The 27,837-nt window shown below is 36.5% G+C and overlaps 1 protein-coding gene across 1 annotated transcript in view; it reads left to right on the plus strand.

Moving 5' to 3' along the window:
- Positions 1-27,837, plus strand: part of PROSER2 (proline and serine rich 2) — a 63,638-nt gene that overhangs the window by 10,118 nt on the left and 25,683 nt on the right. The window contains exon 2 of the mRNA XM_012550893.3: positions 13,348-13,566. Within this exon, the coding sequence (XP_012406347.1) occupies positions 13,429-13,566 (138 nt within the window). The 5' untranslated portion in view covers positions 13,348-13,428. The remainder of the gene's footprint in view (positions 1-13,347; positions 13,567-27,837) is intronic.

The following is a 27,837-nucleotide window of genomic DNA, read 5'->3' on the forward strand; positions in this document are numbered from 1 at the left end:
CGTACTTAAATATTTTTGAAGATATTCTTTTCTTTTCAAAGATTATTCTTCTTGAATATAAAAAATCCAACACAAGGAATAAAAATCCAAGAGTTAGTAGTATTCTCATTTTACATAAAAATTGTTCATTTGATTCCATGTCAACTTTTAGCTTACTCTTTTGCCATTTTGATTATTTGTAATGACTTTTGTATGTAAATGCATATGATAGATGTAAAATGCACATGTCTACCCAGATATAGATACATGTATATGCACATAAACATTTAATTCAGTAAATGTTTATAGCTATATATGAAGAAGTGTGCTAAGTTATTGAAGGTCAGTGCTAGCATCATTAACTAGCACTGTGCCTGGCACACAATAAATTTGAGAGTGAATATTATTGATACAAAGATAAGTATTCATATTTATTAGATATATTTTTCAACTTAGTATCTGTCAAATTTGGCACAGTTTTGTATATATATGAATGCATGTAATACACAAGTGTAGATACATATATGCATATATTCATAGAAACCATGAAGTTGGTTTACATTATATACACACATATTTATTAGGTATTTTTCCCCATCCCTTCCATTGTTCCTTCTAGCTTAGTAAAGGCAGCTTACCACTATAGGTTTCCCATTAGACATTGAATGCTTTGGCCATAGAAACCCATGAAACTGATAAATCAAAAAAACAGAGTTAATCCGGTATGGCCCTCTTTGTTTCCTGCAGTGACAATTGTGGAATGGTAGCAAAAAGGGGAAAAGAGTGATAAGAATCACGGTTTTTAGACTATCCTTAAATTTTATCTGTTGGTACCCTAAATGGAAGATCTTTGGGACAGTAGATAGAGGGCTGAGTTTAGTCAGGACAACTCATCTTTCTGAGTCCAAATCTAGTCTTAGACACTTACTAGCTGTGTGATTCTGAGCAAGTCACTTAACCTGTTTGCTTTAGTTGCTTATTTGTAAAATGAAGGAAATGGCTCAATACTCCAATACCTTTGCCAAGAAAACCCCAAATAAGGTCATGAACAGTCAGACATGACTGAAATGGTTGAAAACAATGATAAATATGCCCGGCATTATGCTAAGCATTGAGAATACAAAAAGAGAAAACAGACAGTGTGAGCAAGTTACAGTCTCAACAGAACTGTGCAAACAAGCTATCTACATGATAAATAGAAAAGGAGTGACAGAGGAAGGGTACTAGAATTAAGTAAGGTTGTGGAACAAGACTTCTTGTAAAGAATAGAATTTTAGTTGGGGCTTAAAAGAAGCCGAGAAAACCAAAAGGGATAGTTGAAGAGGGAAAATCTTCCAGGCTTGGGAGATATCCAGGGAAATTATCAGGAGCTGAGAGATGGAATATGTTTTTGCAGTAGCCACAAGACCAATGTCACTAGATTGAAGGATATATGTGATGAGAAACACAATGTAAAATGACCTAGGGTGGGAGACATTTATAAAAGGCTTTGAATGCCAAATAGGATATTGTTTTATCCTGGGAGCAGTAGGGAATCATTAGCTTACTAAGTGGGCTAAGAGTATTCAAACTGGATTTAGGAAACTCACATTAATGGCTGGATGGTAGATTGGAATGGGGAGAAAAGTCAGGTAAGCTCACCAATAGGCTAGCAATGAGGTAATGGGGGCCTTTACCAAAGTGATAGAAGAGATTTTTCAAAGGTGAGATCAACAGGCCTTGGCAACAGATTAGATAGGCGGAGTGAGAAATAGTGAGAAATTGAGGCTGACCCCTACATTGCCAGTCTGAAGAGCTGCAAGGATGGAGTCACCTTCTTGAGCCACAGGGAAGGTAGGAAATGCGGAAGGTTTGGGGGAAAGATAATTGAATTTAGTTTTGGACATGTACAGCCCTCTGGGGCTGTTGAATTTCACCCCTGTCCTCCCCTTTCCCTGTCCTCTCCTTTCCCTTATTTGAATTGAGTTTTCTGGAGGAGTTAGAGATTTCAAAGAGTTGAGAAGAGAGACTATTCTATGCATTCAGGATAGATTAAGCAAAGGAATAGAGCTGGGAGATTGTCACATTCCAAAATGATAAGTAAACTGATTTGGGTGGAATGTAGAGTTTATAAAAGAGAATATGAAACCAATCTGGAGATACAGGTTGGAACAATGTTATGAAAGACATTTTTTTAATAAAAGTTTTTTATCTTTTATTTTCTTAGTTTCTTTCTTTTTTCTTTTCTTTTCTTTTTTTTTTTTTTTTTTTTTTTGCTGAGACAATTGGAGTTAAGTGACTTGCCCAGATTACACTATTAAGTGTCTGAGGCTAGATTTGAACTCAGGTACTCCTGACTTCAGGGTCACTGCTCTATCCATTGAACTGTCTAGCTGCCCACATTTCTTTTACCAATTGACTAACAGAAGGACATTCAAAAAAACAATATAGAGGAGCATAGCTGAAGATGGGGAGCATTATCAATTCACAAAACAAATGTGTTCTAGTTTGTCTATCTGTTCTCCCTCCTAGTTTCATCTATAAATGTTCTTGGAATGATCTCGCTTGCTTGGGTTGAGTACTATGTATTACTGTAAACTACTTTTTGTTTTGTGACTCCATATTGAATATACTCTTCAGTCATGCCCTTCTATAATGCTTTCCAAATAAACTTAGGCTCATCCAACATTAGATTGACCTGCTGTGTCTGGAAGTATGATGCAGTTTTTGTTGGCTGAGGTGTGCTCTGGCCTCCTGGGGCCTTTTATTGGGGGCATCTTTCCTTTGAGTTGAACTGTTCTTGGCTTGTTTAAATAGATCAGGGTGAATTTGTCATTTTGAAGCAGTATCTCCTCACCTCTTACCTTTTAATTTGATAGTGATTTTGACCTTTGCTTTTAGCTAGTCTGCAAACAGGGAATTCCTGCTGAAACAATTCCCACTTGCTATCTTATGTTTGCTAATATGGATAATTTCAACTTTTGTGATCAGTGTCTGCCACGCCTGGCATCTAATGATTCTTTTTAAATGTTTTATTGAAACTTAAAAAAAAAAAACAAAAAAAAAACAAACCTGTTCCTTCCCAAAGAGGATAGAATTTAAGCTCCTTAAGAGGAGGGACTATTTCATTTTTGTCATCACATCCCCAGCTCACAGAACAGTACCTGGTGGACAGTAGGCAATTAATAAATGTTTGTTGACTGATTCATTGATACACTCCCTGTAATAGTAGAAAAGGCACCAACTCTGACTTCAGAAGATGTGGATTCATGTCTTGATGTTTATTACTTATGACTCCTCAAGGAAATTCACCTTCTTGGGGCCCCAGATTCTACATTTATACAGTGAGGATTTTGGTTAGGATTGAGGTCCCTTTCAGCTCTGCATCTATGAAATAAGTACAATCAAACCAAACAAAGTCACACCCTGGCCACCCAGCTCTTCTTAAAGAAAGTGTTTATGATACACAGGATAGAGATTTCTCAGTAATCAATATTCCTTTTCTCTAATTTTTTTAAACTATATTTTCTGCCATTTTCAACCTCATTTTTAAATGCCATTTCCACTTCCTCATATTCCTCAGATACTGAGGTGTCAGAGTTCAAATATGGTATTCACTGTCATCAGCAATGGGAAGAGATCACCAGAGAAATGCTGGAAAACCTGTTCCATTTTTGCGTATATTTATTGTTGTCCTTCTGGTTTCATTTCTAAATACTCTTATGAGGATCTGGCTTTGTTGGATCCTAAGCCAAGCTTCCCATACACTTGTTTTTCTCTCCACTGCTTTTTGAAAAGGTGGGGCTGGGTTGAAAGTTACACCAATGGAGGCAGCACTTAAATCGATGAGCTCACTCATTCATTGAGAACTGGGCCAAGATAGTAAGAGGCCTCTGAGGCAGAATGTTTCCCTTAGAATAAACCTTTATATGGTGGAGTTTTAAGAGAAAGTTGCATAAATAAGATGAGACCGGAAGAAAAAAAGGAACTATTGAAGGTATTTTGTTCTTTTTGTTCTTTTGGATACTTTTCTATACATTTTGGAAAATGGAAAAAGTACCAGCTGTGACATGGCCATGATACTACAGGTAAGCTGAAATTTCAGAAAAGGTTTAGAAAATTTTCCAGTTCTATAGTCATCAAGATGTTAGTGGTTTTTCTTTTCTTGGATTGAGACAAAATTCTTCAAAAAAATGAATTGTGACAGCAGAAGTGATTTTTGTGTTTTCTTAGCTATGTCAGTTCTGTATATATGTATCAGAGAAACATGGAGTTTAGCAAATCCTGTATAAAATTAGGGAATTGGATCTTAAGTGGGAATGGAAATAGAAAAGTGTTCAAGTTCCAAATAAACTCAGTTAGGTAGGAACAACTAAAGGTAAATCTCATTCATTTTATTAAAAAAATATATATTTTCTAGAAAAAATAGAAATTGAAAATTCACCCTGAATTTTTGTGATGTTTTTCTATATTCAAATAATAGGAAATATTTAGCATGGCAATGTTTCTCCTCTCTTTTTTTAAACTAATGAATTAGGATATGCCCAAAAAGGGCTCATAAGGATAATTCATCAATTAACTTTCATTTTACAATCTCGGCATTTTTGTTGAAAGTAAAGGATCATATAGGAATTGAAAGTATCACAATTAGAACAACAAAAACATAGTTTAAGGAGTGAGAGCCCTGCCTTAAGTAAGTTCTTGTTTCACTACTACTGACTGAAGCTGTCACATGAGCAAAATTAACATTAAAGAAAATTATTTCACTATTCTCCCCCCCACCCTTATGTACTTTAAAAAGAAAATTACTAATAATAAAGAACTATAGCCATGCTGAAACTATCTTCATTGTAAAGGACTTTCACATTTAAGATAGGAGATTAAGACTTACATTGTCATGTAACTGTTATCTTTTAAAAGCTATTTTGATGGAATCCTCCAGTAATTACTAGACATTCTTTTTTTTTTTAATTTATTAAATTTATTTAAATTTAATTTTTAAATTTATTTACTTAATTTTTAATTGTTTATTTTCGGTATATATAATATAATTGTACATCTATATCAAATTGTTTGCTGTCTTGGGAAAGGAGGAGGTAATGGAGGGAGAAAAAAATTTGGAACTCAAAATCTTACAAAAATGAATGTTGAAAATTATTTTTACACATAATTGGAAAAATAAAAAATACTCATAAAATTCCTAAGTTCTTGTATGAAATCTTTCCTAAAATGCCTAAAAGGATAAAAAGAGGAAAGGATGATAAAAAAATAGACAGCAGATAAAGACAATTATAAAACTTTACAATAGAAAAGGATGTTTGAAACCTTCTCATTTGACTGAGCCCCTTACAAATGAAGAAACTGAGGCAAAAGTGACTTGCCCCAAGTAAAATGATTTAAAGGAAGGGCTAGTACTCTGAGAATGATACTACCCTGGATAATGTGCTTTTAATTACAAGCATAATCACTCAATTCCAGTTTGCTGGCCATATTTATATAATATTTTTATATTATAAAGTGGTTTCACTTTTTAAAAAAATGTCATTCTTACAAATGTGAAATAGATAGTGGGTGTTAGTATCCCCATATCTCAAGTAATAAAAGAGGAGCTCAGAAAAATTTGTCCTTGGATCAGCTACCCATCTACTAAGGGGCAGTCAGACATTGAACTTCTGATTTCAGTTCCAATGCTTTTTTCCACTGTACCACACAGCTTCTATAATTTATAGCTTGAAATGGAAAAGGGGGAACTTTTCCAGAAACTGTTCAAATTTCCATTCCTTCTTTAGTTGGTCTGTCTCTGCCTTCTCTGTCTTTAGTACAAACATTATTACTTTCTTTCTATCATGTGCCAAGACTGAGGGTATAAGGCTATGTGGCAAATGCTAGACTATGAACATCAGGGACTAAGAGTTGGAATCCCTAAACCCTGACCTGTACCAACATTTCTGAAGTTCTGTTGTGGAGAATAAACACTGGTCATGATTAAATTACACTCTTTTCTAAGTGCTAGCCTAGACACCTGGGGCCTACTTTGTTCCAAGTCACCTGGATTAAGACAAATTATCTTTTCTATCAGTCAATCCAACTAAACACTAATTTACGGGTACCATGATAGATATCTTCAAGTGTCTGAAGTATCTGTCACATGAAAGAGGGATCAGATTTGTTGTTCTTAGTTTCAAGAGGGCAGAATTAGAACAAAGGTACAAGTCTGTAAAAGACTTCATTTAAGAAGGAAAGTTCCTAATAATTAGAGCTCTCTGGAAGTGGAATTGGCTATATGGGGAGTTCCTGAGTTCCCCCTAACTAAAGATATACCAACAAAGGCCATGTGACCATATTTTTGATACAATGGGGTTCAGTTATGATACAGTATTTGTTCAGTTATGGATTGGACTAGATTCAGGGTTCTTTTTTTTTTTTTTTTTTTTTTTTAGTTTATCCCCCACCCTCACAATTACTGGCAAAGACAATTTTTAAAACTTATTTAAAAATAAATTTGAGTTTCAAATTTTCTCTCTCCCTCATCTTCCTCCCTTTCGAGATGGTAAGCAATTTGATATCGGTTATATATGCTTAATCATATAAAACATATTGCCATATTAATCATGTTATAAAAGAAGACAAAGATTCAAAGGAAAAAAACACACACAAAAAAATGAAAAATATATGTTTCAATCTGTATTTAAGCTCCATCAGTTCTTTCTTTAGAAGTAGATAACATTTTCCATCATGAGTCCTTTGGAATTGGCTTGGGTCATTGGATTGCTGAGAATAGCTAAGTCATTCATACTTGATTATCTTACAGTATTTGTATCATTGTGTACAATGTTCTCATTCTGCTTACTTCTTTTTGCATCAGTTCATATAAGTATTTCCAGGTTTTTTTAAAATCCTTCTGCTCATCATTTCTTATAGCACAGTAATGCTGCATTACAATCGTATCCCACAACTCATTCAGCCCCTTCCCAATTGATAGGCATCCCCTCAATCTCTAATTCTTTGATACTACAAAAAGAGCTGCTATAAATATTTTTGTGCAGATAAGTCCTTCCCCTTCCTCCATTTTTTTTTTTTTTTGTAGAACAGGGGTTCTTAATTGGGAGTCTATGTGCCCCCAAGATCTGTATGGATAGATTTCAAAGGGCCCATGAACTTGGATGGGAAAACAATTATATCTTCATTTTATTAACCTCTTACTAAAATATAAATAGCATTTCATGAAGTTATGAATTTAAACAACAAAGATTATTCTGAGAAGGGTTCTATAGGCTTTATCAGACTATCAAAAGGGCCTCAGATGCAGAAATGGTTAAGAATGGCTAGCATAGCTGGTGTCTAAAATTCCCTCCAGCTATGATTCTGTGAAAGTGGCTGACACTTTATTTAGCTGGTCTGTGGGTAAACTCAAGGTAGGTCTTGCTGGCTAGCAGTTTTCTCTCCATGCATAAAAACTAAGATTACAACATACATAATGAAAGCTGCTCCCTGAAAGAAAAATCTGTCTTTTCACACAAGTCTTTTTCTGGTGATGTGAGTTGAATACAAATCATAGAATGTCTAAAGAATCTGATTGTTTGAGTTGAAGGTAACTCAGTGGACAAAGGGGAGAGAGCTGTATTGTGTGGAATTAGGATAACTATTCAAAGTTATTGTTGAACCTCTCTGGCTTAATGCAAAAGAGCATCTGGATTTTAGTTAGAGGACTGAGTGTGAATCCCAGTTCTGCCATTTATTATCTCTGAGTAAATCACTTAATCTCTGTGGGTCTAATTTCCTTATCTTTGAAATTGGGGGCAGGGTGTTCCTTGCTATGTCCTAGGATCCTATCTTTTTTTTTTTTTTTTTTTTTGAGGTTTACTATATCACTTATTTTTCTCAATCAAAGCTCTCCATAGAATGCATCAAATCATGCTATACTCGGCTGAATAGGCAAAATTGTAATTCAGTGGAAATTTGCCTTCATTGTTCTTTCCTTTTAAGTTATTTACCCTGGGTACTCCCATCAGCTAAATGTGTCTTCCCTATTCTAGCTGGGCAGAATTTATAAGTGGTATGGCTTCTTCCTCCCCAGAAGCTGAAGATCCTGAGGGCTTTATCTTCAGTCAGGATCTCTGTGCCTTCCAAAGTACCAAATGGATAATCTACTAAGTAATTTTCTACCAGGCCGTTGTTGGGAAAAGTTAGGTGGCACCATAGTGCATAGAATTCCAGGCCTGGAGTCAGAAAGACTCATTTTCCTCAGACACTTTGTAGCTGTGTGACCTGGGCAAGTCATTTAACCCTGTGTGCCTCAGTTTCCTCATCTGTAAAATGAGCTGGAGAAGGAAACGGCAAAACACTCCAGTATCTCTGCCGAGAAAACCCCAAAAGGAGAATCAGATACAAGTGAACAACAATACCACGGCCTTGTATCAGTGAAAAGAAGGTTCCTCCTCCCAAACTCAGGCTCAAATGAGATATTTGAAATGCACTTATAGCACAGTGTCTAGCACAGCATTGGTCAATAATGGTCAGTAAGTACTGGTTAAGCACTACATGTGTCAGGCACTATGCCAAGCCATTGGGGACACAATATGAAAAAAAAGGAAGGCAGTCCCTCTGATCAAGGAGTATTCGGTTTCACGGAAAAAGACAATACAGAAAAGGTGGGGAAAAAGGAGAGGGGGAAGGTACCTGTGAGGAAAGGGACATGATGGAGATGTCCGTGGTGTTACAGGATAGTGCAGCTAGATAAGAACTGGATGTTCATGGTGCTAAGGTGGAGTACCAAGGAGGATCTTCCCAATAATGAGTTTCCTAGAGTGTGGTAGAGAAGTTGGAGAATCCCAGAATAATGCAGTCAGGCGAAAAATGTAAGAATATAATAGATGCTATATAAATGCTAGCTATCATTATTCTTTATTAAATTTCCTACAACAGTGACAAATCTCTTTTGGAATCTTCAAGTCTCACTCTGTGCACTCATAAAAATATTCACTTTGTCTCCTACTTAATTGAGAAGTATGAATGGGGGAAGTGCATTTAGTAGGCACTTACTATGTACCAGGCACTGATCTAAGCATTGGGGTAAAAATAAAAGCAAGCAAGGTGGTATCGGTCCTACTCCTTGTCTTTTCCCCACTCCCCACAAGTATTTACATCCTGAAATGGGCAGACTGTGCCTAGAGATGAACTCAAGGGAATAAAGGAGATTGTGGAGATGAGGGCATGATTTGGAGCTAGCCATTCTGATTCTGAGGAGAAATTACAGGAAGGAGTGAGAACTTTTATCAGTTCCCATCTTCTACACTTCCCATTTCTATTTTTCCATTTATCTTCCTATATCACAGGAAAAAATGACTATATTCCTTGCTACAGCTGACTCCTCCGGTATGCCTTTGATCCTATCCCTGACTTCCTTCTCCTTGCTTCATCAGTCACACTCAGGTTCTATGCCAAATAGTGGAGATTAAAAAAACAAAACAAAACAACAACAACCAAAAAAAAAAAAAAACCAACCAAAAAAACCAAACCAGTTCCTTCTCTCAAGAAACATTCTAATGTATTAGTTCATATATAGATTTCAGAAGATCTGTGAATTTGGAAGGAGAAGAAAGGTCATAAATACTTCTTTATTTTTACTAACCTCTAAGTGAAATTTGATTTTTTTTTCAATTATTTAAAAACATCTTGAGAAAGGATTCATAGGCTTCACAAACTGTCCATGACACAGAAAAAAAGTTGAAACTATCCTGTTCTGGTGGAAGTTCTTAGAGTATGGAATGGGATGAAAACAGCTATCGGGAAAGATACTGAAAAGCATGAGTTAAGACTTCACAATTACATAGCGAGGTAAGGGAAGGAATCTACCTTTTTGCATTTGATTGTGAGGTTTTTATGCCCTAATACATGGTCAATTTTTGTGTAGGTGCCATGTACTGCCAAGAAAAAGGTGTATTCCTTTTTGTCCCTATTCAATTTTCTCCAGAGGTCTATCATATTTAGGTTTTTTAGGATCCTATTAACCTCTCTAGTTTCTTTCCTGTTTATTTTCTGATTAGATTTGTATGATTCTGAGAGGGAAAGATTGAGGTCTTTCACTAGAATAGTTTTCCTGCCTATTTCTTCCTGTAACTGGCTTAAAAGCTTCTCTAGGTATTTGCCTGCTCTACTACTTGGTAGTAGTATTGAAGATTAGCAATGGATCTCTCTCCTGTGTGTAATTGAAATCCCTCCCATCCTCTGCCTTCCCTTGAAGTAGACATCCCCTTTGGTCCAAGGATTCCTCCCTGTTGCATCGAGTATGAGAACTACCATAGAGTTTCTAAAGCTACTCAGTTGAGGAAGGAGCATGGTTTGCATATTTTAGCTTGCCCTGAGTGGGGAGGGAAGAATATAACTCTAATTCCTTTGCCTACTTGTGAGCTGATAGTTCAAAAAGTCTCTAATAATAATGAAAGCTCACATTTATCTATGACTTTAAGGTTTGCAAATTAAACACTAAACATTTATTGAGATACTACTATGAGCCAGGCTCTGTGCTAAGTGCTGAAGGATACAAAAACAATTTTCTTGACCCCCTGTTTCACAGCAAGCTAATATTGTCCATGGGGCTTTCTTGGCAAAAATAGCAGAATTATTCGTTCATCATTTCTTAGATTGATTAAGTCAAACAGAGGCCAGACTTGAACTCAAAATGCTAAATCAGCTCAGAACTCTACCCACTGAACTAGCTGCCTCACAAAGTACTTTACATAGAGTAAATTTTTTTGATCTTCACAACCACCCTAGTAGATAGGAACAGGTAACAGAAAGGGGGTAGAACAGTGTTAGGGTACTTGCCTAGGATCACATAGAAAGCAATTTCAGCAGAATTCAAATTTAAGCCCTAAAAATTCTCTAGGCACAACTTCACACTGTCTCTGTCAAAACAGGGCTCCCATTAATGTGAAGTTTTGTTTTAGTATGTTTAGGTATGTTATTCTTGAGGTAAATTGTTCTTAAAGTGGTATAGATTTATCTGATCTCAAGAGTCTCGAAGAAGGTGTGATAGGCTACTTGGCACAGCATCATATCAACAAGTATGTGATTAACAGGATTTTCCTCATGGAACAAATACAGAGTGAATTTCTATAGAGTCATGGCCATTTTTGCCCAGTGTTTTGTTACCTCTGCTGATCTTGGGAGAGGCTTTGCTAAGGGCACTTGATTTCCTGTTGCTCAGGAGCTTAAGCCGGGCTGTCTGCCAAAATAGTCAGAAGAATACACAGGAGTAACTGAGTTTACAGGGACAACTTAGTTGCCTTGTTCCTTGAATTCCTTGTTGAAGTTCCCTACCCCCACCTCTCATATTTTGGTGCTATCCTACAGAAGCTAACATTCAGATCTCTGGAAATCTGAAATCACCTTTTGGCTGCTAAGCCTCAGTTGGCAGCTCCAAGTTCTTGCTAGCTGACAACACACAGTCCTTTGCATGAGTTTGGGCATATAAATGGACAGAGGGAGGGATTTTTCATGATGCTTCAGTGTCTGAGGCTAAGGGGAAAAAAAAGATTGCTAGTTAAATAATAGGGTATAGAAAACCTGAGACCACCATTGATTAAAACACTAGCCTTGCAATGAATATAGTCAAGAATTCCTCTTGAAGAGAATAGTAAAAAATGGCATAAATCATCATATCTGCAGAACTATTGGATTTAAAAGAAATTTTTTAAAGATTTGATCACAAAACTGGATTCTAACTTGCAGATTTAGCATTTTGAATCCTTCTACCTCTTCTGTTTTAAATTCAGTACCTCTAGTTTAGGGATTTCTCTTTTACCACCCTGAAGGATTATTAATGCTATTCTGTCTGGGATATTGTGGGTGGAATCCAACTGCTACAGAATGATGTAAGAGAAAGCAAATTCAATTCATCTTTCAAGCATTAACTCCTATTCCATGCAGAGCATTGTGCTAAAGTGATTGTGTTATCACTAGGAGAGTTTTGTTTTTTTTTTCCCCCAAAGTTTAGATAACTCCCATTCTCTGGGAGTTTAGTATTAGGAATAAGCCGACAAGATAACTATAATATATAGTGTGAATGGTTAAGTGCATTAAGGAGAGATAAAACATGGTAGTCAGCAAGATGGTACAGTGAATAGAGGGCTGAGTCTGGAATCAAGAAGACTCATTTTGAGTTAAAATTTGACCTCAGCCAGTTACTAGCTATGTGACCCTGGGAAAATCACTTAACCCTGTTTGCCTCAGTTTCCTCATCTGTAAAATGAGCTAGAGAAGGAAATGGCAAATGTTTTCTGTATATTTTCCCAGAAAAATCCAAATAGTGTCCCAGAGAGTTGGAAACAAACTGAAAACTACAAAACAAGGTGGAAAGTAATTACCAACATGGGAGTAGGGAAAGATGGAGGAATAGTGAAAGATGCAAAGATCAGATGACCTCAAGAAACAAAAGTACACTAGATTGAGAATCAGGAGACTCAGTTTTTGGACTGATTTCTGATATCAACTTATTATGTGACCTTGGATTAGATTTAACCTTTCTATTCCCGTTGGGCTCAAGTATTTTCCAGATAGAAAAATCTTTAAAATGAGATATCTTGGTTTAATAGGAAAACAATAAAGACTTTGGATGGAACTGGAAAAGCTTAGGGGAGGAACTGTCATTTTAAAGAAATGAATATTTAATTGTTATTTTTAGTTAACACAGGTACTTTTAAATGCAACTGTTCTAGAGTTAGTAATCTTTGAAATTAAAAACAGAACAGAATGGTAGGACAAGTAAAGATGATATTAGGATTGGTTCTAATCAAATTCTTATTAATAAAATAGCTTTAGAGCCAAGTATAATGCCTAAGATCTAGTTATTTATGTGTGTGGGGGGGTAAGTCCATTAATTTTTACTTTTTTTATTAACTGTATTTCAATTAATTTGTTTCCTTTGTAAGCCTCTGCATTTGATTTTATGCATTTAAAAGCATTATTCTGAGAAGGGATCCATAGTCTTCACCATGCCAAAGGAGTTGATGACACAAAAAAATTAAGAATTCTTGATTTAGAGCAACAATGAAAGAGAGGAATATATAGAAGTGTGAGAGCAGAAGAAGGTATCCAGGGTGTCCAAATTTGGTTTCACTGCATTTTCACCACTAAAAGAGCTTTCGTTCTACTTACTTAATCGGCTCCCATATGTACTTTGGGTTACTAAGTCATCATGCACATTGTTGACAGAACCAGGACTCGGGTTTCTCATTTACTTGTTTTGATATAATGGTCAACTTATTCCCGTATACTTCCTGAATAAGGTGACCTCCTGCTGGCACTTTCATTTTGTAGGTCGAAAGTTGATTTAAGATTTAGGTCATGCTTACATTGCATGTAATTTTGTTTCTTTTTTAATTTTAGAGATGATCCTCCGCTCCAGGATTCAGTGCTGGTTTCTTTGCTCATTGTGTGATCAAGCAGGCCACTGAGCTTCCTGTGGGGATGCCCAGAAATCATTTGACACCAGACTGTTTAGAAATGGACTCTGACATGTCACCCAGCTACAGGCACAGTGACTTAAGCAGAGATGGGAGTCTGGACAGCAGAAGGAGCAGTTCTCGGTCCAGAAGTTTTACCTTGGTGAGTGATGGAAATGCCTAATGTTTGCATGTATGTGTGTGAATGGGGAGGTAAATCCTCCCTAATTAAATTTTTAAAAATTAAATAGCTTTTTCTTTGGCTTTCTTAGAATCTATGGTTGGATTTTCTTGTTGAACTTTTCTCCTTTATGGGGCCCATTCCTTAGGGCAAGGGTGGAGCTGAAAAGGGGATGGTGTGAGAATTCCCTCTTGCCTGTCTGGGTCATTGGACAGGATCAGCATGTGACTGCTGCTAAGTACAAAGCCCTAAATAAAGTAGTATAGTTAACCCAGCACTGCCACCAGGTATTCACAGCTACCAGCCCTCAGAGAAGATGTAACATTCTCTGAAAAAACCCTAGCTTCTATATTAAGACCTGGGATATAAGAGAAAAAAAAATACAAAAAGGCAGAAGTCTTTGCTTTCTCAGCAAAAAGAAAAAAAAAAAGTTGGTAAAAGATACAAAACTCAATGTTTGGTATTAAGTATTAAAATTCTTTTGAGTCAAACATGATTTAACTAACCGTGAATTCATATTAAAAGATGTTTCAAACAAGGCTAAAATTATAGGAGAACTCATAGGATGTGGGTATGTGATACAGAATATGGCACATATGTATACTTGTGGAGAAGCACATAAATCCCCGAGGCCTCAGTCTGCTATTGGTTGTCTCCTTATCAGTTTTTTTCTCCCTCCCTTCAAAGGTAGTCTAATATGTCTGTTTTAGAGTATGCTTGTAAATTTCCAAAAATTATAAAAACTTTCTAACTGGCTCAGCCTTTACTCTAAAGGAAACCAGGTAAAACTCCTTTCCCATGGATTAGTTTACCCTCTCAATCTCAAACCACAAATTATAGGCTTAGTCAAAATTCAGTAATGGTCATGTAATTTATTAGAAGTATCAAATAATACAGTAAATGCTCTGCTGGGGCTCCTAGCCAGAGTCACCTCCGTGCTCTGGGAGAAGAGGGGCAAAAGTTATGGCTTGACCTTCATGTTACCAGCTGTTCCATCCACTGGTTTAGCCTGATCTCAGTTCCAGTCTCTTCCTGCCATGTCCTAGTCCCTCTCCTCTAGCTCTCTGGTCCACAGGCTGATCTTAGATCTCATTTTCACCCCTCTGCCTTCCCTTTCTGCTACACTGAAACTTAGATGAGAGCAGTTCTTGGTCAAGGTCACTGGGAGTCCCAAACAAATCGAGGTCTCCTCAGAATGGACAGTAACAAAAGAGACTGAGGATTTTCTCTCCCCCAAAGTTCTTCCAAAGCTCCTGTGAACCCTGGAAAGTTACCCAGGTTCCCTCTGCTCCTCAGTCCTCAACCTAAGCTTACACTAACAACACTGAGATAATCACTCCTTTATGCAAACAACCCCCCTTAGCCCAAACAAACTTCATGGTATTAACCAGTTCCAAATTCCCATAATGTTTTGTGTGTATCTCTTATTGCATACGCATAGACAAGGTAGAATGCAGATGTCTTCTCCCCAAGGAGCTGAGAAACTTTGAGAGAGTAGCAAGCATGAACTTATGCAGAAACAAGCACATTTAATAGCTGTTGAACTGAATTTTGCTCTGCTTGGAAGGATAAAGTTCCACATTCAGAAAATTAGCCCATAGTGTCACCAGATCTCTGAAGCCCACCCACCCTGCCTCAATCTTCCTATTTTCTTCTGATGGGAGTCCCAATTCAGTTCCCTCTTACTAAGCATTCTGAGACCTGGGTTTAACTTGTCATGCTGCAGAGCAGGTAATTGTGTATAGGAAGTCTAGAGTTCACATAGTGAGGAAATGTCACTTTGTCTCTGGTCTTCATAGAAACAGAAAAATGAACATTTCCAATAGGTCTGCTCCATTATGCTAGAACTCTTTTTTCTGTTTCCTTTTTAGACATATTTCACTAAAAATAAAGAATATTTGTTTAGTCTTGAGCAAATCTGCTTAATTCCTGGGACTCCATTTTCTTATCTTCAGTCTAAGGATTTAGCATTGCATAAGCTCCAAAACCCTTTCCATCTTATGGGCTGGAATCATGGGAAGGTTTCACTGAGTACGTGGACCCCAAGTGGCCTTTCTCAGGGATGCACAAGGCTATGCAAAGATAGAGAAGCACAGATGAGATCTTTACTTAGGGGTTTCAGCAGCAGCTAATCTGTAGAAGCTGAAGGCCATGTGGCCCAGCCAGAGAAGGTCAGGGAGGGAGTGATACTAAAGGTTTGAAAGATAAATTGGGAAAGGATTGTAAATAACAGATTTAGAAGTTTTTAGACTTTATCCTCTGGGCATTGAAATAGGAATCATTGAAATTTGGGAAGTAGTTTCATGAAAAAAAATTTTTTTAACTCTCTCTTTTTTTTTTAATTGGTCTTCCTGCCTCATCTTTCCTCACTACAATTTATTTTCCACTCAGTTTGCTACAATCATCTCCCTAAAATTTCAGGTCTGACTGTAATACAGACACACACATACACACACCCATTAAACTCCCAGAGGCTCCTAATCATTTCCAGGATCAAATAGATAATCCTCTATTTGGCTTTTAAAGCCCTTTAAAACCTGGTTCCCTCCTACTTTTCCAGTCTTCTATACCTTGGTCTCATGAAACCTACTCAGGGATTTGTGTTTTGTTGTTTTTTTTTTTCTTTCTTTCCCCCACTATATACCACCCAACTCCCTGCTGTCCTTCTTGCCTAGAATGCCTTCACCAGCTTCCTTGAAACCTCCTACTCTTGCTACTCTTTTGGCACACTTTGTCTTAGTGCCTACGGGTTACTCATTTGTAGAAGTGTTTTTGCCCTTGCTGATTGGAAAGTAAGTCCTTCTTCAAATCTTGGCCCTAATAAGAGATGATGAAAACATCTTTTCTTAGCATAAAGGTGAGATACTCTGGAAGCAGTATTGTTTACCAAGGGTCCTCAAACTAGGCCTGAGGGCCATATCTGGCAGCTGAAGATGATATCTCCCTCACGCACACAGGGCTATGAAGTTTCTTTATTTAAAGACCCACAAAACAAAGTTTTTGCTTTTACTATAGTCGTGCCCTCCAATAGTCTGAGGGACAGTGAACTGGCCCCCTATTTAAAAAGTTTGGATTCTCCCCCCCCCCCCCCATTAAACTTTGTTTTGTAGATCAGTTCTATTTAATTCTTTATTATAGGAAAGGGTCCAATAGGGGTATGTTGGGGAAATGATTAAAATTTTAAAAATCAATGCATTTTTCTTTTTTACATTAAAGAAGTAATTTATTTTGGCTTTATTGGCTGATAGGAGCTCCTAGAAGTATTGACTATATTTCTCTTTTTGGTCACTGTTGAACTTCAAGAGTTTTTACTGTTTCCCCCTCTTAACAACCCACTATCTCCTCAAATTCTTATAATCTGACTTCTGCATCAGTCAACAAGCATTCAGTAGTGAGCTTATTATGGGCCAGGCACTGTACTAAGTGCTGGTGATTCAAAGAAAGACTAAAGCCCTAAAAGCACACACATTCTAATGTGTGAAACATCATGTCAACGATTGTGTACATGTACATGATGTATACACTGCAAATGGGAGGTCAGCTCACAGGGGAAAAACTAGCAGTGGATGGAGCTAGGAAAGGTCTCTTGTACAAGGTGGGATTTGAGAAGCCTTGAAGGAACTGAGGAAGTGGAGGTGAGGTAAGAGAGCATTTCAGGAATGGGCAATAATCACTGAAAATTCACAGGGTTGGAAAATGAGGTCAATTATTGAAGGAACAGCAAAGAGACTATTGAACACAATGAAGTTTAAGAAGACTAGATAGGTAGGAAGGAGTCAACCAAAGGACTTCGTATTGAACCAGTGGAATTTATTGAGTAGAGAAGAGTTGTGGTCAGACCTGCACTTTAGAAAGCTTTGGGAAGATCACTTTGGCAACTAAAAGGAAGATGGACTAGACTAAAGAGACACTTAAAGCAAGGAAAGTAACCCTGAGGTGATCAGGTTGGTGGCTTTATGAGAAGAAAGAAAGGGAATGTAAATGAAAAATGTTGTAAAGGCAGAATTGAAAAGATTTGGCAACATTGGCTATTTGGGGTGAGTGATAATGAAGACTTAAGGATGACAAGATCTGTGAGCTTAGGTGACTGGGAGGATGGTGGTATGGTGGACAGTAATCAGGAAACTAGGAAGAGGAGAGGTTGGGGTTCTATTTTGTATAGGTTGAATTTAAGACTTTTGTACGACATCCAATTTAAAGTATATAGTAGTAAATTATAAGAGACAGAATCAGAAGAGAGGATAGCTTGGATAAGTAGACCTGAGAATTATATGCATGGAGATAATTACATTTAAGGCAAACATTTAAGGTTGGGATTTTTGGGAGGTTATCTGTTTATTGTTGTTGTTCTTAAGTTAGTAGGTATTTGCATATAACTGGATAATCTAATAAAGTTACAGAGTTTGATTTAAAATCTTGAAATTATTACTTTTCTGCCAAAGAACACAAATGCACTTCAAATATGTCTCCTACTGTGGTAGAAGCAACGTCTTAACCTCTCGCTCCATGCAAATTTTTCCTTAAAAGGTACTGAGGTGTTATATGAAAGAAATCATTGCTCCTCTTGATAAGGGTGAAAGATCCTAGTGGCCTTAATGACATATATACAAGTAAGTTGTTTGATGTACTCTGTGGCATCTGACCATGTTTTTAGATTGTGACTCAAGAAGGGGGTGGGAGTGGGAATGAGAAGATGGGGTACCAGGCAAGGATAAAATCTGAAACAAGCTCGGAGCCATAAGAAGAAAGGAATTTCTAGCATGTTGCTTTAATAATCTAGGACTCAGTTCACTGGAAGAATAAGTTGTTATAATTATACATTACACAGGTATGAAAAGTGGGACTAGGGACTGTCCTGAATGTTCTCTGCATGTGAAGGGTTCAACCGGAGGCCAATCTAAGGAAAGGCTATTTGGAGAAATTTAATTGTCATTGGGTCAGTTAGTGATCAAGATGGGATAACTTTCTCCCTCCTCTGCTCAGACTACTGACCTCTCTAGCTTCTTTTTGAAACCCAGCTAAAATCTTACCTTCTATAGAAAGCCTTCTCAAACTCTTAACTCTAGTGCTTTCCCACTTTTAATTATTTCCCATTTATCTTTTATATGGTTTGTTTTGAATCCATTTGTTTACATTTTGTCTTTCCCGTTAGATTGCAAGGTCTTTGATAGGAACTATGTTTGGCCCTTAAAAAAAAAATCCCTAGTATTTACATAGTACCTGGTATATAGTCAATGCTTAATGAATGTTGATCTATTAATTTATTGATATTTAACCTCTAGCTTTAGAACCTTAGATGCCTCATTGTGAGTTAATATTCCTGCCTAACACCCCCCTAACCCTAAGTCTTCTCCCTCTTCCCTGTTCCTGTATCTGTCCCCTGAATGGCAACTGCCTTAGAACAAAGGGCCAGGTACATGCTATGGACAGAAGGGTGTCCTTGGCCTTAATTGTTGTCAAAGGTTTCTTTCTGCTTTAATTATGCCTGAGATGGTTTTATTGAACGAATGAATGATTTTGGCCCTGTTTTGTGTTGAGTGTGCAGTTGCATATATCACCTGATTCTTTCTCTTTTTCTAACCACATGAATTGAAACCTCCTACCTAGATTTTTTAACCACGTGAATTTGTAACCTCCTGGCAAGAAATAGTCCTTTGAATAAAATCTTTATGAATCTTAAGAGGAAAAAAGGATTGAAACATTTTTTGAAACTTAAATGAGTCCTCCAAACAAAGAACTCAGACAATGTTATTTTCTGTGGTTTAACTAGTAGAGATCAGTTTGGCTGATTCAAGCAAAGGAGCTTGGCTAAGGAATCAACCTTGGGTATATTCCATGCCTATCTTTGCTGATTACTCTTCACCTACTATAGATAAGCCCAGAACAATTAACTTTTCAACAGTGGTTCTCAGACTTTTTAGTCTCAGCAACATTCTTAAAAATTGAAGACACCAGCACTTCCAATAACTTTTATTTGTGTAGGTTATATCTATTAATATTTACCATATTAAAAATTAACTCCTTTTAGTATACATATGAAAATAGTATACATTTTGAACTTGTGGACTCCCCTAAAAGGGTCTTGAGAATCTCTGGATCACACTTTGAAAACTACTATTTTACAATATTTAACATGATGGAATAGAATACAGTAACATCTGAAATCTAGAAATCTTAAATTTAGAGAGGCAGAAACTAAGGTATTTAAAGTTTAACATGATTTGTTCCAAACTCACTCAAAAGGTCATCGTAAAAGACAAAAAGAGAATGAAGTAAACCTTTCATCAATCTAATATTCAATAAACCAATGAACAGACCAACTTCTGTTATCAAATAGCTTAAAAACATCCATAGTATGATTTTTACCATTACTTTACATTTCAGCAATAAAATCTGAGATTCATAAAATTGGAAATAGATTTGCTATATCACTAGGAGCTCAATTACAGTTGTCAAATCAACTTGGTGGGCTCTTACATACACCTTGGAAACTCATCATCTCACAATTTGTAATACCATCTGTTCTCTTTTTATTTTATTTGGGAAATTTTTATTCATTTTCAGCTTAAATATGAAATGAGAAAATTTAAAACAGAACATTTCCATGTACATAGCAGAACATAAAACAAATTTCCATCTCAAAAAATCTCATATAACAAATATTATATACTGTTTTCAAAGCTACCCAGATTTTCTTTGCTTCCTTGTTGGTTTTCTTTTGTTCTCTGCTGTGTATATTTTAACTTTATTTTTCCCCTCCCTCTACCCTAAAGAAGATTATAATTCAATGCATTATATTCTCTACATCTATTTATCTATGTTCCTATCATCTATCTATCTACATATATGGTATGTACACACATTATATATATTCATATATACACATGTATACATATACATAGCTATAAACATATCTATATCTATATTTAATCTACACACATAAACACTCTTGTAAGACCATACTATGCATGTCATCTTTTTCTCTGCAGCTACAACATATTCTCATGGATACACTTGTAACCTCCAAAATTGTTTTTCCAATTGTAATCTCTCTTCTACACTCCCAGGTCAAGTAGTGTCTCTGGGCTGAGTTTCCTCCTTTCCAAAATGAAAAGTTTGGATTCAATGGCCACTATGATCCTTTTATCCTACAGTTTTGTATCTCACACTGCTTGCTGGATCCCTCTACCTGAAATCTAAATGTCAATGTGTCCAACTTCTTCCTTTCCTTAATGTGCTTTTTCTTTGTAACTTCCCTTTTTCTACTGGGGGTACTACCATTCTCCATATTTCCCAGGTTCAGAATTAGTTCCAAGTCCTATTAATTCATTCTCTATAAGTGAAGAAATGGACGCTCAAGAGAGGATAAGTTATTTGCTCACAGTCAAAGAGAGAGTCTGGTAGAAGAGATTGGATGGGGAGAGGAGGGAGCTTGACCAAAAGTGCCATTTGTCTCTCAGTCTTCCTGATTTTCTTAATTTCAACCTTTTTTTTTTCCTTCTTAGCAACAGCAATTAAGGTGAATATAAGTACCTGTTTCTTTTTAGATTTCCTCATTTTTTAAAATTACCAGTATTTGAATGTGTCTTGGAAACTACTACTAACTACATATTTTTAGTGTGTTCTGAATACATTAAAATTAAAAATCATTAAATTTTTTAAAAAAACTTCTTTTAAAATGTTTTACATTTTTGAAAGAGAGAAGGTATAATAAATAAAGGGTTGGATGTGAATTGGAAGGAAGCCAGACAGACCTATATTCATGTCCTGCCACTGAAACATACTTTTTGTATGCCCTTGGATAAGTCACTTAAATAGGCAATTTTTCTGAAACAGTAAGCTGCACAGAAAATACTAATCTATTTTGGTATAAGGAAATTCCTCATCTGAGAGTGCCCTAGATCAGTGACATTATAGATCCATTCCTAATCTCCCATTTTATAGTCAAAATATGACTTGACCTTAAGATCAGTCAGCCTTTTAGTGTGAGAATAACTTTGTGAGAATAAGAATGTTTTTGATGATTCATGAAGTCAAGTCAAGTTTCTGGTAAGATTAGAGTTGGGTTTTCCTATTAATATATTATCATAATGACTTGTGTTGCAGGCTTCCTCATTTTTCCTGGATGGCAGCTTTCCAGTTGGCCAGACCAGATAGCTGGTTCTTTGTTTATGGGTGAGCAGAGAGAGTAGAGGGAGAAAGGTCTGCCAAGGAAGCACAGACTCCACTTCACCTTATCTTAGTTTTATGCTGCTTTAAAAAAATCCCTGGGTCTGGGGTGGGATAAGTCAGAGTCTGTTGCATAAAGTGCTTTCTAAGGATTCATTTTTGTTTGTTAGCAGGTAGGCAGGGCTTTGTTCAGCCTTCAATAGGGCAGCATTCTATCTGTCATTACCAAAGAATAAATGGCCATTTCCAGTGACATAGCCTTCCTGGCAAACTGATAGCCCCCATGGGAGAAAGACCATGAAGATATGTTTCTGGGATGTGTGAGAATGCCCACCCAGATGAGCTGAGAACTTGAAATTTTGTTCTCAAAGTTCATAAGGCAAAATACCTTCTACCTTTATGATTCTCAGATTCTATCACTAACGTTATTAAGGAGCAGCAACACTTCATAAACTGTCTCTCCTAAATTTGAAGTATTCTTATATCTCTATCCCATCCCACCCCCCTATTGTTCAATACATGGACATTAGTTTCTTTGCTATTCCTTCAAGACACTGTCTCCCAACTCCAAGCATTTCCATTGGCTATCCCTGATGCTTAGAATGCTCCCACTCCTCATCTCAGGTCCCAGCTAAAATCCTACCTTCTTCAGGAACCTTTCCTAGTCTCCCTTAATTCTATTCTAGTACCTTTCTTCTGTTGATTACTTTCTATATAGAAAGGACATATAATTATTTGCATGTTGTCTCTCTCATTAAACTGAGCTCCTTGAAAACAGGGAGTTTTCATTCTTTCTTTTTTTCCTTTTTCTTCCTTCCTTCCTTCCTTCCTTCCTTCCTTCCTTCCTTCCTTCCTTCCTTCCTTCCTTCCTTCCTTCCTTCCTTCCTTCCTTCCTTCCTTCCTTCCTTCCTCTCTTTCTCTCTTTCTCTCTTTCTCTCTTTCTTTCTTCTCCAGTGTTTAGCATAGTGCCTGGCATTTAATAAATGTTTATTGACTGCAAGGCTTAGCTCCAATTTATCTTTTTTGAAAATTATTGAAGATATTCTCAAGGAAGTTTCTTTAGGAGGTGAGCTTGTTTTATTTAGTTTATTTGGGACAAACTTAGAACAAATAATGGGGCACTTTTAATACCTCAGTTTCTGCATTTCCAGATTTAAACTATATTTGCTACCTTCCTTCATATGGATGTTATAAAGGAAGAGATTATATGTGATGTCCTTTTCATTTTTTTTCATAGAAAGGTAGTAATTTCAAAGTTTGTAGTCAGATTCTGTTTTGATCATATTATCTAAGCACTTAGTAACTCTTTAGAGCAGAACCGATAAAAAAAGATAACTTCCAAAAATATCAAGGCTTTGAATAGTTGCCTTAAATACTAAAACAAGAATAGTTTTTTATACATTATAATTGGAAATGTCACTCAGAACCTTCTATGGTTTAAAAGTGTTTCACATCATTTGGTTTTCACAGCAATCCAAAAAATTAGGTACAGAATAGCTTCCTTTTACAGCTGAGGAAACTGAGCTACAGGGAAGTAAAGTGATTTGCCTAAGGTTACATGTTATTAAGAAGTGCCAGGATTTGAAGCAAGAGCTTCAGACTACAATCGAGCTCCACAACTCAGTTTTTTCTAAGGTTCCACATATCACCTGCCATCTTTTAAACTCTTTCTTTGTAGTTGTGTCCCTGATTTCTCATGACAATGATGGCAAAGGTTCAGGAGAAATTAAAAAGAATGAAAGGGATCTCTTTCAGAGAAAGTAAAAAGAGCAAGGTATAGGGAGGAGGCAGATTCGAATGAAATTCAATGTTCTGGGCACCACCCTGAAAATATATAGTTTCTATTTCCAGCCCCTGGTTAAATATGAAAATCTGTCTTTAGACCAATTTGGCACATCTTGAAGATGTTAAATTGTACATTCTTTAGGCAATATAAGAAATGTAGAGATGCACCCCAAAGACTTAAATTCTACATGTAAATATGTCCCTTGAATTTAAAAGACTGCAAAATCACAGCTTGTGTTAAAGAGAGAAGAATGTTTTGTTTTGTTTTTCCTTAACTTGTTACCAAAGATTCTGTCTTGAGGTCCAGGTGCTGTGTTTCTAGAGAAGGGTAGAGCAGCACCACTGCTAAATATCTGGCTGATCCTCCTCTTTCTCCTTTGGTGGACCCTCTTCTTGCTCTGTTCGGCTTTGCTTGGTGATCTCATCTGGTCCAATGGATTTAATTACCATTTCTATGCTCATCTACCTTTCCTGCCTCTTACTCCCTGCTGACCTCCAAGTTTCTTATCTCCACCTTTCAGAGATTTCAAAATGATTGTCCAGTATACATCTGAAATTTAATATGTCCAGAACGCCTTATCTTTTCCCCAAATCTTTACATACCCCATTATGCTAGAGGGCAGCTCCATCCTCCCAGCCCCTCAGGTTTACAATTTAGGAGTCATACTGGACTCCTTATCTCCCTCATCCCTCACCCCCTCATATCCAATCTGTTGCTGAGCTCTCTCACTCTCTCACTTTCACCTTTGCCACACCTTGAATACTCCCCCATCTCTTCTCTGATACTGCCATGTCTCAGATTATTGTAATAGCCTGCTGGTGGGACTGCTGCCTCAAGTCTCTCCCACCTCGGAGTCTTCCTTCATTGGTCCACTAATGGTATGACCATCACACACACACACACACACACATACTCACTCAACAAATTTCATTCACTCCCTGTCCCTTCCAGAATTTAATACAAAATACTCTGTTTGACAATCAAAATCCTTCATAACCTAGCCCTCTGTTACTTTTCCTGTCTTTTTATACTTTACTCTCCAACGTAGATTCTTCAGTTTGTGACACAGGCCTTCTGGCTTATTCCATGAACAAACACTCCCTCTTGGCATTTTCTCTAGCTGTCACCCATCCCTAGAATTCTCCCTCCTCTACTTTGACTCCTGATCTCTCTGACTTCCTTTAAGTCCCACCTCCTAATAGGAGCCTTTCCCCTAACCCTCTTGATTCTAGTGCCTTCCTTCTGTTACTATTTCCTATTTATCCTGTATATAGCTGGCTTTGTAGATGCTTGTTTACATGTCTCCCTTATTAAACTGTAAGTTCTTTAAGGGTAGGGATTATCTTTCCCCTTTGTTTAATCCTCAGCACTTATAGTGCCTGCTATATAGTAGGTGATTAATAAATGCTTATTGATTGAGTGTTGAAACCTGGGTTCTACCAAAGTACAAATCTTGCTAATTTTTAAAATTCAGTAAGTATTATTTTGTTTTTTCTGCTAATCATAGAAGATCCTAAAGTTTTATTGATCTCAAACAACATGCTTTTTTCCCCCCATAGATCCCTTTGACATTTATCTTTTCTTCTTTCTTTTTTGTTCATCTACAATTCTCCAGGTTGTAGCTTCTCCCTTTGAGCTATAGATTGTTTTCTTCTTCTCTCCCCATAAGTCATTCAAAGCATTTTGTTTGCCACAACCTTGTTGAATAGGTAATATGTTACACTCATTTTAGAAATGAATAAGCTAAGACTCAGGGACGATTAGCCAGTGAATCCTAGCAAACCAAAATGCAGATTTGGGTCTTCTTAATCTAACCAGTGATCTTTCTACAACTAATTTTTTATGTTGGACATCACTCTGAAGTGTGAAATAAAGTTAATAGTTTAATATGATTCCTTTTCTTAAAACTAAGGACCTTCACAGATATACTTCATACAGCTTTGCAATTGTGAAGTAAGTGAAGATCTAATGTCATTATTCTCATTTTATAAATAAATTAAATTAATAAAATAATTATCCCTTTAACTCCATAAGTCTCAGGTGCTTACTATTAAGCTATCTTGCATTTCTTGAGATTGGGTCTTTATTTAAAAGCTGTTCATTGATCAGTTCTTTGGTAGTTTAATTCATCAAACACTTATCAAGGTCTACTTTGTGCAAGGGACCATGAGACTAGTAAGAACCTTTGAAATTTAGTGCCAGATTTATGTGATTTCCTTTAGATCAGGGGGCTCTCATCTAGGGGAGAGAGTGGGGGGAAGGAAGGGAAAAGTTGGAACAGAAAGTATTTGCAATGGTCAATGCTGAAAAATTACCCATGCCTATATCTTGTAAATAAAAAGCTATAAAAAAAAAAAGAAACTTAAAAAAATTAGATCAGGGGACTCTTAAATCTTTTTGTAATATGGATTCCTTTGGCAGTCTACCAAAGTCTATGGATGCCATCTTAAAATAATATTTTTAGATGCATAAAATACAACATATAGCACAACAAAGAAAATGAATTATATTGGAATATACTTTTGAAAATATTTTAAAAATATATCTTAGAATAGGCCCATCAGCTTTACCAGACTGCTAGAGGGGTCCATGAAATTAAAAAAGTAGATAAGAATTCCTCCATTAACAGCTTGTTTGAATTGATCCTGTTAGAATTGGTTTGTTTCAACATTTATCAAATCCCTATTAGATTCAAGGTTCCAAACAAATAAGGGCCCTTAGAGACTATAAACGAAAAAATGAAACTTTCCTGCTTTCAAGTTTATTTTATTGGTAGTAAGTGGAGCAATACAACATGCATACAAATCTAATAAAAAGAAAATTGAGGTGGGAGAGATTATCTAAACTAAGAAGGATTAAGAGAAGGTTTTATGGCAATTGTGTCATTTAAAGAGCATATGATTTCTAAAAAGTAGAGATGAGATGAGAGTTTATTCCAGATCTAGCTATTAAGAATTCATCCATTTTGAGGAGACTCTTCCAATCTACCCCTTTATGGAAGCTAGAGTCCATAAGTATTACTTATTGCTCATGCTTTCAGACTTTTTCAATGTACATTAATTATATTGATTCCCCCCACCCCCACCCCTTCACTAATTTTGGTTTTTGTCTTTTAAAAATACTATTTATTGTATAAGATACCTGTTTGGATGAGATACTGGGGAAAACCATGATGACATAAGACAAAAAAGAAAAAAAACAACAATAAAAACTTACTTTAATAAAGAAAGAAAAGAAATCATCAGTAACATTTGAGAGAACAGATTCAGTAACAAGATTTGTTGGAAGCCAAACTATAAGGGGTGGAGAAGTGAGTGGGTGGTGGGGCTATTAGAGGCAGTGAGACTAGAAGATCCTTTCTAGGAGTTTGGCAGTGAAATGAGAATAGTTGTAAAAGCATGCACTGTCTTGTTCTAATCTTTGCCCTTGTAGTTTTTTTACATCGTGTTGATTGCTTTAGATCTTTGCTCTGAGTAGTTTATGGTCTGACTGAATGGATTGTTTAAAAATGACTCTCACATTAGTCCCCAGTTATTCCTTTTTTAAAGCAATCGATTTCATTTGCATGTCAATGTTCATTGTTCATTATGTATATACTTTCATACTCTCAAAAATATTTCAGATTTAGTCTAAAAGTTTTTGAGTTTTTTCTTTTCTTTCTCCTCAAGTTTTATTTCACAGCATTTTCCACCATTCTTCCTTTTGCCCTCTGTTTTATTTTTTATTTTTTTTGCTTAGGCAATTGGGGTTAAGTGACTTACCCAGGGTCACACAGCTAGGAGTGTTAAATGTCTGAAGGCAGATTGGAACTCAGGTCCTCCTGACTTCAGGGCTGGTGCTCTAATCACTGGGTCACCTAGCTGCCCCTGTTTTTGCCCTCTTAAAAGTAATTGTCTATCAAAGTATATGTTGATTCAGTTTTTTCAGTACTATGTCAATTCTAAAATCATTGGATAGAAATCTCAGATTATTATTAACATATGATTACTATTAACATAGAAAATCTAAAAACTATGATTCTTGGGACGTCTGACCTTTTTTTCCAATTACTATGTCAACATTACTGAGGAAGACAATGACCCCAAATTGGAGGTTATTTGGTATTTTTCTGTTTCTTGAGTCGCTATATCCAAAGAACATATCCAACCAGTGTTGATGAGCCCCTCTGTACTTAAAAGTAGGTTGATGCTCAGAGAGCAGAGACAGCTTATCTCTGGGATTGTATTTTAAGCAGGGCTAACTACTGCAGTGCTGGTGGTCTTGTCAGGGTCATTTCTATGTCATAATGCGTCATTAGA

The sequence above is a fragment of the Sarcophilus harrisii genome, chromosome 5 (assembly GCF_902635505.1).
Source record: "Sarcophilus harrisii chromosome 5, mSarHar1.11, whole genome shotgun sequence".
Taxonomy (NCBI): Eukaryota; Metazoa; Chordata; class Mammalia; order Dasyuromorphia; family Dasyuridae; genus Sarcophilus; species Sarcophilus harrisii.